The following is a 15,154-nucleotide window of genomic DNA, read 5'->3' as shown; positions in this document are numbered from 1 at the left end:
GCCCTACGGTGCTTTTGTTTATATGCAAGTGAGTCCATTTAAAGGGTGACAAATTGGCCTTCCCCTAGAGAGCCACCTTGCGCCACAACACAAGTAGCGGCCCTCGTTCGTTCGTTCGGGCCACAATGACCCTGTCGCTGGGATCATGGGCAATTCATGTCCCTATTTTAGAGACCGATGGAAAGGCAGAAACAAAGGTTTCTCGAGGCTTCTGTGACTAGGATACTGCTGTCATTTTATTTTCATTTTCAGGGGTGACCACAGCTAATGCCAACCTGAGGGCTTGAGAGGGAAGCCTTCTTGGACAATCCCTCTACCTCTAAAACCAGTGTGGAAATGGTAAAGAGGGTTTCTCCTTTTTTTTACGAGATTTTATTTTTAAGTCATCTCTACACCCAACGTGGGGCTTGAACTCACAACCTCAAGATCAAGAGTTGCACGCATGCTCTACCAACTGAGCCAGCCAGTTGTCTTTCCTCTTGGCGAGCTGCTATTTTAACTCTAGCGGCGTCGTCCATACGTTAGAAGTGTATTTAAATCATGATTTCTAGGGGCGCCTGGGTGGCGCAGTCGGTTAAGCGTCCGACTTCAGCCAGGTCACGATCTCGCGGTCCGTGAGTTCGAGCCCCGCGTCAGGCTCTGGGCTGATGGCTCAGAGCCTGGAGCCTGTTTCCGATTCTGTGTCTCCCTCTCTCTCTGCCCCTCGCCCGTTCATGCTCTGTCTCTCTCTGTCCCAAAAATAAAATAAACGTTGAAAAAAAAAATTTTAAATCATGATTTCTAAAGTCCTAAGAAGACATCTGGAACCTGTTGTCATCGCATTTGTGTTATGAGGGAACAAGAGCCCACACCATTCAATGAAAGCGGATCGTGAAAGCTGGCTCTTCCCACCTGACCAGGGTCTCTCCTGGGTCAGCCACACACGGAGACGCAACAGGCTCGGGAGCTGTGCGTACCTGGAGGGCTGCTCCGGCCCTGGGCAGGGTCCCCTGCAGGGCCCCACACAGAGCCAGACACAGAAGACGGCCCTCCAGGGCAGAGGAATGGATGCAAAGGCGAGAAGAACTCCGGAATCACGAACACTTCCTCATCTAAGGAACACGCCTGTCCCTGACCAAAACAACGTTTACAGGGCTTGAAGCCCCCTAACTCGCCCCACGTCCCCCCACCCCCCGGCTTTCTTTTTCTCCACTGTATTCATTTTCTCCACTGTATTCATCTCTCCATTGTACCAGAAACATTCCTTGTTTTGTGTCTTGTCTGTTTCCCCTACTAGAACGTGGCGTCCATGAGGAGGGATTTCCATTTGCTATGCTCCGTGCCACGTGCCCGGCACTTAGCACAGTTTCTAGCACCCCGCAGACACTCATTACCGAAATGGAAGGATAAACACGGCTTCCCTTTACACAACTCCTGTCTACCACTTTCTTTTCACTCATCCCTGATGCGTAGGCACATATTCAATTTTCCCTTTCACACCAGGACAGAAACAGGGCAAAGACCCTGACTTTAGTGGAAGGCACTGCACGGTAGAGTTTGGTCATAGAGCAAGGCTGTCGGTCACGCTCCTTGGTCATTATCCTGGGATCCAAAGGTAAGTCTGCCTAGTGGAATATGCTGGCCACGGAGGCAAGGAAGCTTCGACCCTACAAACAGCCCCAATAGAGCGCCCACCCCATCGCTCACCTGTAAACGCACTCTAGAATCATTAACTCGTGTGCCTCTATAGTAGGCCCCAGACCTACACACCATCTCAAGGGATATTCATGAATAACAAAAATAATCCTGATGAGAACTTCACTCCCTATTTCTTCATGAACCAAATTTTAAAATGCGTTGAAATGAAAAGACAGGTAAGAAAACCCGTGTCACGATCGAGCTTTCACCAGGGTTAATACCCTCAGCAAGACAGCTGGACTAGCAACCTATTAACTGAAAACAGCTTCTGCTTCTCTTGCTAACTCTGATTATGTGCTAGTCTACAATATTTAATGAACCAATTAATAACTGTCATTGGCTGATAACTTCTTCAGTTCATTACATCGTCCCCTATTTTCAAACCAGAAGGTACTGATATCTCTAATCAATGGAACAGGAACCTGAGTTAAAAGTTATCTTTCCACATAGAACAATAAACAAAAATCCTGTATTGATTAAGTTATTAATGGTCCTTTCCTGCTAGCAATATTGGGTCCTTCTGTTTACTTTCATACACATTATGACCATGAAGGACATTATCTTCAAAGTCAATGTTTAAGCACCTGGACCACTGGGAAAGATGGCAGAGTAAACACATGTTTATATCAGGGCTCCTGCCCCTCAACACACACATCCAAAGACTGAAAAAGAAGCTGGCCATTATGAAACTAATAAAAGCCACCACCCCATACCAAGGACTCCAGGGGGAGTATCTGACAGATACAACAAAGTTGGAGACTAATCAAAGGAGGGTTCTCGCATTTGTCAAGCAGACCACAGTTGCTGGGCAGTTCAGGAGAGGTTTCCAAAGGACTCTACCGCTCGTTTCTTAATTTGGAGAAACAAGGGACAGCGGCAGTCAGGAAGCTGAGCGCGCACCGCACGGGCACGTTTCCACCAGCAAACCTGGGAGGGGAGAGGAAGATGGCAGGTGCTCCATTTGTGGGTGGGGGACAGAAATAAGAACTCGGGAGCCAACCACACATATGCTGACTACAAACAGTCCGGCAGAGCAGAAGTACGAACCCACCACACTCCTGCTAGGGCGACACCTAGTGGAAATAGGGAAGCTCAAAGGGAATTCCTTTCCCCCGGCTGGGCAGGGGATTAGCAGCGTCCACGGAAGGCACTTGGAGACAAAATGTCCCAAGGAGGCTTTGCTTAACTCCTTCTTCCCCCATATCCAACTAGCAGACTGAAAAACACGGACCGCCTCCACCATTACAACCCATCAACATCTAGTGCGAAGGTGACCATTCAAACACGTCTCACTTGAGAAAAGAGGAGTCGAGGAGGATTTCTCCACACTCTTCTTGGGCAGCCAGAACTGGTCCCATGCCAAGACAAATAATAAGCAGAGACACCCATCACGATACTTGTGAAACAACAGAAGAGCCAAACAACCCAGAAGAAAGGAAGGAAGGAACCACACAACAGATAAGTACACTCTGGAAACAGAATGACTTCAGAAACCACGAAAATTGTAGACAACACAGTTCAGCCTTCCAAGAAATGAAACCAGGAGTCAGAGAGGACAACATAATGAAAAAAAAAAAAAAAAAAGCTGACAGAAGTAAGGAACAGATAAAAAAAAAAAAAAAAAAAGAAAGCATAACAGAAGTGAAACTCACGTTGTGCGCGGCAACGCCTCTCGTCAATGCCACAGAAGATGAAGGATCAGACCCGAGGTGAAAAATATCACAGCATCAAGAAAGACAAGGGGATGAAAGCGGTCAAAGGAAAGATAAATGTGAAGGACAGATAACACAGAACCAATAGAGGGGCAAATTATTAAAGAGAACAAATACACTGCTAAGACATGTCGTAAGGCCCAATGACAATGTCTAACACTCATCACGGACCAGAAAAAGCCAACAGACAATGGTCAATTCTGAGATTCGAATCCAGTCATGGATTTCAAGGATACACAAGAAATCACAAGTGCCCGGGACAAACAAGTAGGCCATCTGCAAAAGGCGAAAAAAATCTGTCTGGACTCAGGCCTCTCAGCACCACCAGAAACTAAAAGATAATAAAGCAACGTGTCTAAAGAACTGAGGGAAAAAGGATGTGATCCAAGAATCTCAGAGCCAGGCAAATTACTGTTCATAAGGAATGGCAACAGAAACATATTGGTAAATATGCAAGAAAATCCAACCAAAGCTGTAATCCAGTCCACTAAAAGATAAAAGCATCGAGTACCGGATGTGGAGTCTTTGTATGAGAGGGCTGGCAGTGAGCACTGAGTTAACTGAAACATGGAATTAAGTCTAAATAACTCTAATAATTACCTGCAGCTACACACTCTGAGTTGCCTGTCTTTCGAGGTAAAAGCTGCCAAGTCCATTCGATGATCTCCTCTAACTAACGATGCCAAAATGAAAACACACAAAAGAAAACCTCTCTTGAATGGAATTCTCTGGCACTATAGAAAAATTTTGGTTCGTATCCTGCCCTTGAGTGTTAATATACCCGAGAAATTCCTCAAAAGAGATCGTGCTAGTGACCTGGTGCACTGTGGAAAGCACTGGGAACGAGACCGAGCTGCTCACTTTGGTTCTTGCACTCGCCTGGAAACACCAGTGAACTGCTTTGGAATGCGCATGAAAAACAGAGGGGATGCTTGAAGCGTCCGCCTCGCGGCACTCTAAGGGTCAAATGGGAGCCTTTCTGTGACGGTTCTTTGGAATCGATAAGCAAGGCTGTAACACTGTCTCACTTGATTGGATGGAAAAATCCACTATATTAAAGAGCCAAAATCAGACACTCAGAGACAGAAAAAGCAACAGACGGCTCCGGTGGAGCCATCCCTTCTTCTTTCATTTCTCTCCATTTTATTTTTTTTTAAGTTTATTTATTTTGAGAGTGTGCACACGCACAGGAGGAGGGGCACCGAGAGAGAGAGAGAGAGAGAGAGACAGAGACAGAGAGAGGGAGAGACTACCAGGCAGGGACCATGGTGTCTGCACAGAGCCCGATGTGGGGCTTGAACTGAGGAGCCATGAGATCATGACCTGAGCTGAACTCGGTCGCTTAACCGACCGAGCCACCCAGGCACCTCTCATTTCTCTACATCTTAAAGTCATTGTTCTCAGGCCTGTGGAAAGGAGATTCAGTCCTTCCACAGCTCCTGACCTGAATTGTTTCTAATTGGAAACAAAAATAGTTTAAGAACATGGAAAGACGCTGCCCGCCACCCAAGGCAAATGTCAGTTTTCATTCATTGATTCAACTAACATTTATTAAGCACCTATGATGTGCCAGGAACTATTCCAAATAGCAGACATAGTCCCCAAATACTAAAAACTGAGGACATGAGAGGGAAACACAGAGGGAATGGGAGTACTAAATGAATTCAGCTTAAAAGGGGTCTATGTCTATTTATTTTACAACCTGTGTGTGGCAATTTGACCATTTGCTTCGACAGACCGAGCACACAGTCAGAGGCATGCACCCACGTTCAGATTCAGAGAGCCGCGTGCGGCCAACAAGAAGGATAAATGAATGCTGGGGCCACTCGGCCGTGAGAATGCAAGATGTTCCTGCAACTCTTCCTATGGCTGCTGCTCTGGAGCAAAGGTCAATTCTTAATGCAGAAGGCAGACAGGAGAGGCAAGACTACAGGAGCCAGCTGGATAGGCAAGTGCATCAGAAAGGACTACCAGTCGTGTCACTAAAACACAAAAAGAGATCGTTACTTTTGAAAAAGACCTATAAAGGGGAGAACGCGACAGGATTTTTCCAAACCTTATTCTCCTTCTTGCACCCTTACAGGGAGCTGGTGAGGGCAGAACAATGTCCACAAGCACACAGCCAAACGCTGCCAGGACAAGGCAGGAGGGACCACTCCTCGGTCCGTGGCCTCCGCCCCGCCCTGCGGAACAGCACATGTGGAAGTATAAAGGGGCATGGTTAGAAATGGAGGCCCGGGAAGATGATGCTCTACCACCTAATGTTTGTAAGTCAGTCGGAGACTTGAAATGGAAAGGGCCCCTATTTTTACATCTGTGACACAAGGAAAAGATCACACGGAATGGCCCCATCCCCAAGACACGGACTCGGACCTCAAACCCGCAGGCCTCCATCCGGAGGATCCTGTCCCGCCTCTCTCAGAAGCACGTCTGTCTTTTTCTTATCTAGTGGGTTATGGCAGTTCCCTGATGAGACCTTTGCACGGGTGGATGAGGGATCTTTCCAAGGGGAACTACCACGAGCTCAGGTAACATAATGAAATGCAAGAAAATCAGGCTCGGTGCAGCGAAGAGAAAGGGCTGCCGCGTGCAGCTGCTCAGGGCCCGACCCCTCCCCCTCCCGGGGCGACCCCCACGGAGGCCACAGCGAGGGCACCTGCACGGATGCCACCGTGGCACCAAAGGACTCTGTACTGTGTACTTTAGAAGCTACAACTTTTCCATCAGTGAACTCAATGCTTAAAAATCGGACGGGAGCATGGATATGGGCGTCACAAGAAGGCAGAAGCCGAAGCACAAGACAGGAGAAATCACGGTGGAGAGAAACACCGTGTGGAGCCGTATGAAGCGAGGCCTTGATGTGGGCTGTGGGAAGGCTTCCGTTGCTGACGGTACACACAACCCGACCTCCCTCTCCTCGGCCCGAGTCCTCTGCCCGGTCCAGCTTTCAGCAAAAAGGAAGGGAGTATGAAAATCAGATCGACAGTTCTAAAAATGGCTACCATTCACGAAAATGAAAATTATGAAGACCTAGGGCATTTTTCAAAATAAATGAGAAAGGACTTTTGCCTTCGACAGCCTATTTTATAACTAGTCAAGTGCATCACACAGGGACCTCCAATTCCTTAGAGAACTACAAAGGAATCTGATAATGAGACTGGCAAAATTTTTACAGAGCATAAAAACTCCACTTCCCGCTCTTTACAAATCTGACAAGGACCAGAAGGTAGTTTTTCACTTAAGATCTTTGAAACCAAGCAGTTAAGTGAAAAATTCCAAGACACCTTTTGGAACGCTTTAATTGACAGAAGGGAAGTACACAAATGAATTTTAAAATAAAATCAACGCATCGGAGAGTAAGATCTAATGTGAAAGGAGCCACACCTCACTCAGATCAGATGGAAGAAGGCCAAAGTCAAAATCACAGAGTGAGGAAGGGCGCAAATGCGAGACGAAGGGCCCTGGGACTGAATTATCAAGACACGCTCTGCTGGTGTCTCCAACTTCCAGATTACCCAGGCCTCAGTCGGTGGTTTGGAAAAACATGGTATTTGGTCACAAAGAGCAACAGTAGAGACCGGCTGCATCTGGAATGAGGAAGGAGCTTAGAATCCTGGGGACAAAGTACACACTCGACTCTGTGACAATGAGGAGGGAGGTATGAGGACACCAGAGCGCTGACGAGGCTTTGCGCTCTCTCGTGACAGGCGCCAACCAAATCACGGCAACATACTATGAAAAATTGCTCAAGGTGCTACTTTAGTGAAGATATGGAGCAGCTACAGAAGGTTTCTCTGGAAAAGGTCCAGCTCATGTAGAGAAAATAAGACATTCAAGCACTGTAGTGACTATGTGCTTTGCTCAAAGTTGGTGGAGGAAAAGAGTTCTCTCCGGTTGACTTGCAGAAGACGATCTTTCTTCACAGAGAGGACAGATGCATTCCGTTCTCTACAAAGTTCTATTGGTCTTGATCTTGTCCCTACAAAGAAAACAACAGGAATATCCACGATCAGTTTGAGTATAACGTTCTCTATTTAACGAAGATTGACTCCGAGCACTTAGTGGTGGTGGGAATTCAAAAACCTTTGCCTTATCTCAGAATTACTCTCAGAGTTGGTACAGAAAAAGAATGACCATTTAATTACTTATACATATTTTAAAACAGTTCTTTACTCTCAGTTCAAAACCTGATTAGAAATGATGAATGAGCGCTAACGGGTATAGGGTTTCTTTGTGAGAGGGCAGAAATGTTCTAAGATTAGTAGTGAGGGTTGCACACTTTGAATACAGGAAAACTGTACACTTTAAGAGGGTGAATTTTATGGGGTATGTGAATTATATCTGAGTACAGCTCTAATTAAAAATCTGATTAGAGGTGGCTGGGATGCTCAGTGAGTTAAATGTCCGACTCTTGATTTCAGCTCAGGTCGTGATCCCACAGTTCGTGGGATCGAGCCCCGTGTCGGGCTCTGCACGGACGGCACAGCCTGCTTGGGATTCTCTTCTCTCTCTGCCCCTCTCCCGCTCCCGCGCACCCTCTCAAAATAAATAAATAAACATTAAAAAAATAAAAATAAAACATTCTACTCTTTAAAAAAAATCTGATTAGATCAGATGAACACCGGGTGACGTGTGGAAGAACCGAATCACTGTACTGTTCACCCAAAACTAATATTACGCTGCATGTTAACTAAACGGGATTAAAATAAAAACTTAAAAAGCCAAAAAAAGAAAAACCTGATTACAGAATACATTTTCGATAAATTTCTCACTCACCTAGTGAATTTACCTACCTATACTAAATAATTTCCCAAGATCGCCACCAGTCGTCCTATTTGTAAAATTTAACAATTTGAATCATCAGGCTAACCATTTTCCAATTTTAAATACTGCTTTCTGCTAAAACTTGTTTGTCTGATAATGTATTAGAAACTAAGACATACTTAATTATTATACAACCTGATAGAATATAGAGTTTTAAAACTGCATTTAAAAAATAATCAATTAAAGCCATCTTTTTCCACTCCAAATGGACCATATTATTTGTAAAGACTGCTTGGGAGGGTGCCTGGGTGGATCAGTCAGTTAAGTGTCTGACTCTTGGTTTCAGCTCAGGTCATGATCTCATAGTTCATGGTTTGAGCCCCACGTTGGGCTGCGTGCTACCAGCACGGAGATTCTTTCTCTGCTTGGGATTCTTCCTCTCTCCCTCTCTCTGCCCCTCCCTGCTCGCACTCTCTCTCTCAAAATAAATAAACTTTTTTAAAAACCTGCTTCTGGACTACCCAAATAACTCCCCCTATCAGAGCAATAGCTTGCATTAATTGGTCCCAGTGAGGCCCAACATGTTACTTGACTGCATAGAGACTGAAAATGAAATCAAGGGAAATTGATCCAGTTGTTACCAGCTGAATGAGCTGAATCCTGGTCAGGGATGGTATGTGTATGTATGTGTGAATACCCATGTGTATACCTGCACTCACGTGCACAAACCAAACTCCTCTAAATTTCATCTCTGAGATGAATGACTGGTCCATCAATCCTGTACAGAGGTCCATCACAATGCTTCCACGGGACAAAAATCAGTAAAGATACCCTTTATATCGTTCATCAGAAAAGACCGACGCTACTTTAACTGAACAAAACCACGAAGCTTTATCGACTGTGTTTGCATGCAGATACCTTTCTGGTGCGTGTTAAGAATCAAGGTTTTCAGGGTTAAGAAGAAATATACACAATTAACATACATTAGGGTGAAACGTTGCAATGTTAAAATCGAATTGAAAGTATCAACGTGAACTTATGATTTAATAGTTCTGTCCAGAAAAGAGAACTAGAAAAGGTATAATATACACCCCTAACTGCCAGATTAGGGTCTCTAATACCCGTTAAAAGCAAATAGGGCTCCTTGAGGGAAATGCTGATTCTAGGATGGAGGCAGGGAAGGTCTAAGATGACACCATTATGTCATCTTGGGCCAGAAAAAGTTTTCAAAGATACGTGGGGTTTTAGCCAAGGAACACAGAGGATCTTACCGGTGGCCAAAGGTGTGCCAGTTTAAGCTTCAAAAAGATGGCTGCTATGTGCAGTAACATGGGTGAACCTCACAGAAATCCAGACACAGAAAGAGTACACACTACATGTTCCTTTTGTTTTACGTTTAAGAAATGACAGAGTCAGAGTAATGGTTACACGGTGGGGACAGTAGAGGGAAAAGACTCTGATTAGAAAGGGGCCATTTCAGGTGCTAGAAATACCGATGTAAAATCGTGTCAAGCTATAAACCTAAGATGTGTGCACTTTGTATACGTGTGTGTATGTATGTTAAGTTCTGAATGAAACATATAGAAGAAAAGTCTATCCTATCCACAATAATACTCAAAAAGGAGAAAGCCAGAAAATCATTTGTCACCGTTTAAGGTGGATTTTAACTCAACTTCTAGCCTTGAAAATTCGTAGGGAAAGATTTAAATTCTTATCCTGCCTTTCCAGGAGGAACTGTACTTCCAGAGATACCTGAATGGCCTGCGTTGACAAGGAGGAACTTTAGAGGAGAATGTCCGCTAATAACTGTCAAAGGAATGATATCAAAAATAACTCATCATCTTATAAACATTAATGAAGTTACTGATTCAGGCCAAAATTACCAACTGGTGTTAAAAACCACTAGGTGATGGTTGCCCAGGGCCAAAGTAACACCACACAGAGGACTTTCTAGTTGAGAAGGTAAAAACGCCTCTACCATGGAGGGCCCAGACAGCCAGCATCTGCAACATGGTCAATGCTAACATCACTAATGGTGGATCAGTCACAGGTCACGGGCATCATAGTGTAATTCTGGGGTTTTCTGTCTTACTTATTTAAGTAATCTCTACACTTCGATGTGGGCCTTGAACTCACAACCCCAAGATCAAGAGTCACAGGCTCTTCTGACTGAGCCAGGCAGGCATCCCCTCATAATGTAATTCTGAAACAGTGCTTATGAGGGACTCCAGCAAAAAATGCTCTGTTGAGGGGCCACCTGGGCAGCTCAGTCGGTTAAGCGTCCAACTTCAGCTCAGGTCATGATCTTGCGGTTTTTGAGTTCAAGCCCCATGTTGGGCTGTGTGCTGACAGTTTGGAGCCTGGAGCCTACTTCAGATTCTGTGTCTCCCTCTCCGTCTGCCCCTCTCCCACTCGCACTCTCTCTCGAAACATTAAAAAAATTTTTTTTTAATGCTCTGGTCAATCTTTAGATGAATTTGCACTTTATAGGAAATACAGAGAATGGGGAAAAAGCCAAATGACATTTCAAAGAAGAAACCAATCAAATGAAGGTGGGTATTTTTGCAGGACAAGCAGCAGCAACAACAAAAAAGCTGTCCTAGATTAAAAACAACTTGAGATTTGCTTGAATTTGTTACACAGTCCTGGAATTGATCCAGGCTTAGACACTTCATGGAAATTTTCAAGATGAAAATCTATTGACGTGGAAAGGTGGAAATGGTTAAATGAAATGAAAGCAGGTCATAAAACAGTATAAATAATTAAATCTCATGTGGGGAAAATACATATACAGTAACACCTTGGTTTGTGAGCATAATCCTTTCGGGAAACATGCTTATAATGCAAAGCACTCGTATATCAAAGTGAATTTCAAGAACCATTGGCTCAGTTGTGATCATGTTACGTTAGGCACCACGTACTACTCGTATTGCAAGTTAAAATATATTAGAAATGTTTGCTCGTCCTGTGGAACACTCGCAGAGCAAGTAACTCGCTCGATAAGGTTTTCCTGTATATACAAAGAGCAAAGTATCTGGAAGGACACACAAAGTTGTAAGAGACGTTATCTTGGAGTTGTGAGCAGACAGTGGTTTCTCTTTTTTTTTTTTTTTTTTTGCTTACTTACATTTTATAAGTTTTTTTTTTTATAATGCACGCACACTGCTTTCTATTCTATTAATAAAAGGTTATTTTAAATAAACAGAGCCCTTACTGTTGCTAGCCTAGTGGGAGCTTGACAGTAATCAGAAGAAAAAAAACTGGAAACCAAAGATTGGATTATTGCCCTTATTACCATAAAGTAGTGAAAGCTGTTATTCTGTGATTTTTTTTTCCTCTTTTTAATTTTTTCATTTTTTAATTGTGGTAAATGATCTGTAAAATTGGCTATCTGGTAAGATGGTAAGAAATGGTTATTTTTAAGAGCACAGTTCAGGGGCATTAAGCACGTTCGGAGTTCTGTGCAACTGTGACCACCCTCCATCTCCAGAACATTGTCATCTTCCCAACAGAAACTCTGTCGCCATTAAACAATGACTCCTCATTCCCCCTGCCCTTGGCAATCGCCATTCTACCTTCTGTCTCTATAAATCTGACTTTTCTAGGTATCTCAGTGTAAGTGGAATCATACAGTATGCGTCCTTTTCCGTTGTATGGATAAACCACATTTTGTTTATCTTGACTGATAATTTTATTTTTTTTCAGATTCAACCCACCCACAGACTTTCTCTAAACACTCTCCTGTCAGTCTTCATAGATGATGACAAACTGCAGAATTTACTTTTTAAAAATCCAATCTATGGCAGGATAAACCTTGCTCACTGCTATTAATACCCCCACAGCGCAAGAACTTCTAGAACATGGGCACCTCTATCGGAATGGCTACTCTGGCAACCCAGTTCATGCTGTCCTTCCTGTCTGGTGTGAAAAAGCTGCTCCAACCTTTCTTTAAAAAAAAAATTTTAATGCTTATTTATTTTGAGACAGAGACAGAGCATAAGTGGGGGAGGGGCAGAGAGAGGGAGACACAGAATCCTTAGCAGGCTCCAGGCTCCGAGCTGTCAGCACAGCTGACACCGGGCTCGAATCTACTATGAGATCGTGACCTGAGCCAAAGTTGGACCCTTAACTGACTGAGCCACCCAGGTGCCCCCAACCTTTCTTTCTTTAGAGATGACTGTGCTTTTCCAGTGAAAAAACCACAGAGAAGATTTGGCTAAAGGTATCATCCGGCTGGTACATTCTGGGGAAAAATCAGATACTTTATAATAGAAACTAAAGTATGAAATTACTGTTTCGCCTTATATTTTGAAGCATCCCGAGGTTCTCTGCTGGGATTGCTCCAGTCGTCAGCTTCCGGTGTGGTCTTGTAGTGACGCCAGGCAGACTTATTAAAAACTGGAAGTCTCTCAAATGATTCACTTGAAAGTGCCTAACAGAAAGACAAAAACAGACACCAAAGGTCCACATGTCATTTTTCTCACATGAGATACTGAAGTTTTACTATTTACAACATTAGAAACCCTGATGCATACTTTTGGAATTACATTAAAATTACATTTCGATAGCGGACATAGATTGGCCAGGATTAAATTAAAGCTTTTTTAAAGGAATAAAAACATTCACTCATTCAAAACCAGTACCAAAGTACACGTAACCAGAACACAAAGTATTTTATTCAGTTAATACTGCTTTGAAATACTCAGGCGCCTTGACTATACGGTCTCTAGGCTGAGCGCTGTTGTTCACAGGCTGACTGCTCCCCAGAGGGCCCACACAGAACTGAAGTTTCATACATACTAAATTTATACACATAAGCACATAAGGTGATGCCAAATATCACATCATTTAGATGCAGTGGCACATAAGATATACACTCCAAATCCCTGGTTAGGTTAGGTTATGGTATATAACACATCACGTATAACATATAACACACTGCGCATATGCAGCTGTGAAAAAGAATGACCATCTCTATATGCAGGGATGTAGCAGATCTCCAAGATATACAGGAAAGCTTTAAAAAAAAAGAGCAAAATGTGGAAATAATCAGTGTGGGAAAAAATTATTTCCCCCCATATGTTTATCAATGCAGAATCAACTCCAGGAGGCTCCATGAGAAACTGGTACCATGGTTACCTCTGGGAAAGAGACCTGGGTGGCTCAGAGCCAGTGGTGGGAAAGACTTACTTTTCCCTTTGGTAGCTTCTAAATTCTGTACTACGTGCCTGTATTACCTATTCAAAAAAATACTTCAAGTGTTCTAGAGTTGAGAAATAATCGCTTCTCGGCCTTTTGGCTAAGAGCAAGTGGAGAAATAAATAAAAGTCTGATGCTACCAATGAATGAGAACACCTGTGTTACAGAAGCTTTGTTATTAGATCAGCCTTTTATATCACCATACCATGATTACTGAATTCTTGTAACTTTGGAAAAGCCAGCGAGTTTTAAAGCAAGAGACTCAAAGACTTCAGTTTAGGAAAATCTATCTCCTTTTACATTAGTCTTTTCAATGGTTATGCGATTTTAAAAGAAATCACAACTAAGAATCTTAGTCTTAAAAATCAGTATTTATGTGTTTACATGTCCGTATTTCGTATTTTGCTACACCTGAGCAGAAAATCAAGGACAGGACATACCTTGGTTTTCCCATAAAACTAAAGTAAATCTGAACTGAACATAAGACATGCTGTAGTGCTGTTCTCCATTAGATGTAAGAACTTAAAGCTTTAAAACGTAAAGATGCCTTCATATAACTAATGAAACGCAGTACCTTCAGGTAAATGACAGCGTCAGTACCGACCCCTTCCATGGAATAGAGTTTCAGATCTCCCTGAAAATATCTGGCGTAAAGACGAGAAATTGGCAAGCCGTAACCAAATCCAGCCTACGGAGAAAAGAAAATCCATACAGTGAGACAGGTACAAATGCGAACCCATTCGGTATGAGGACTCTTTGGAAGATTAAAAGAAATACTTAATTCAGTTTTAATGCAAATAAATTACAGACCCAACTTTTAATGTATATGCTCATTTATGGCAAATAATCTATTTTCACCCTACAAAAACACTTCTCTTATGTTTGGAAAATATTAGAAATACTTCAATTTTTGACTAATGCTTTTTTTTTAGTGTCTTAAAGCAAATTGGTAACATGTTTTTAAATTTTAGAGATGGGGAAGAGGGGCAGAGAGAGAGAGACAGAGAATCTCAAGCAGGCTCTACACTCAGCATGGAGCCCGACACAGGGCTCGATCCCACAATCCTGGGATCATGACCCGAGCCGAAATCAAGAGTTGGTGACTCAACTGGCTGAGCCACCCAGGCGCCCCAAATTGTTAGCATTTTTAAAGCAAATCCCAAATCAAATGGGAGTTGAACTGGTAACAAAACTAAACCACATCACCCTTAAGTTTCATTATCACAATTTCTTGCTCTTTGGAGTGAAAATTAAATTGGCACAGGAGTTCCTATCGACCGGTACCCAGGCTAACACACCGAAACGAAAATTTCCTGAGTCTACCTCCTAAGGTTCTGTGAATGGTAAAGTATTTTGATATAGGGCAGATCAACGTGTGTTTAGAGACGAGAAAACAATTCCAGTACTGTCCTATATCTTTACGTCATAGAACCTTGAATGTAACAGGTTGTTGGGAAAAAAATTTTTCAGATACCGACAAGGACATTAAGAACAATGGAGACTAATTTCAGTAACTGTGGAGTGGAGGGGCAGATTCAGTGCCCCAAGCTTTGGCCCCTCGGATGAAATCCCATGGCATGCCTACTGGGGGAGGCAGTGGGGTAATGCGCTCCTAGAGCAGCACGTGCCCTGGCTTTGGGCTCAGACAGACCTAAGTGGAAATTCACTGCGAGCAGTTTACTCAACCTGAGATTGTTTTCTCATCTGAAAATGTAATAAAAAACTTGCCTCCGAGCTGCTATGAGGACTAGACCGTAAGTGTCAAGTCTTGACACAGTGCCTGAAACTAAGCACAAGTACAC

The 15,154-nt window shown here is 43.3% G+C and overlaps 1 protein-coding gene across 4 annotated transcripts in view; it reads right to left on the bottom strand.

Moving 5' to 3' along the window:
* Nucleotides 1–6,670: 6,670 nt before the first annotated feature.
* PDK3 (pyruvate dehydrogenase kinase 3) overlaps nt 6,671–15,154 on the bottom strand; it is a 71,682-nt gene continuing 63,198 nt past the window's right edge. For 3 of the 4 annotated variants that reach the window (XM_040468925.1, XM_040468923.1, XM_040468926.1), the window contains exons 10-12: nt 13,927–14,040; nt 12,446–12,585; nt 6,671–7,368 (exon numbers count right to left, since the gene is read on the bottom strand). In XM_040468925.1, coding sequence (XP_040324859.1) covers nt 7,338–7,368; nt 12,446–12,585; nt 13,927–14,040 — 285 coding nt within the window. In that variant the 3' untranslated portion in view covers nt 6,671–7,337. The remainder of the gene's footprint in view (nt 7,369–12,445; nt 12,586–13,926; nt 14,041–15,154) is intronic. The other variant, XM_040468924.1, reaches the window with a different exon arrangement.

Source organism: Herpailurus yagouaroundi, unplaced genomic scaffold (genome assembly GCF_014898765.1).
Source record: "Herpailurus yagouaroundi ecotype Mexico unplaced genomic scaffold, PumYag 67793, whole genome shotgun sequence".
Taxonomy (NCBI): Eukaryota; Metazoa; Chordata; class Mammalia; order Carnivora; family Felidae; genus Herpailurus; species Herpailurus yagouaroundi.
Note: the sequence above shows the minus strand (reverse complement) of the source record. Positions and strands in the feature narration are given on the sequence as shown.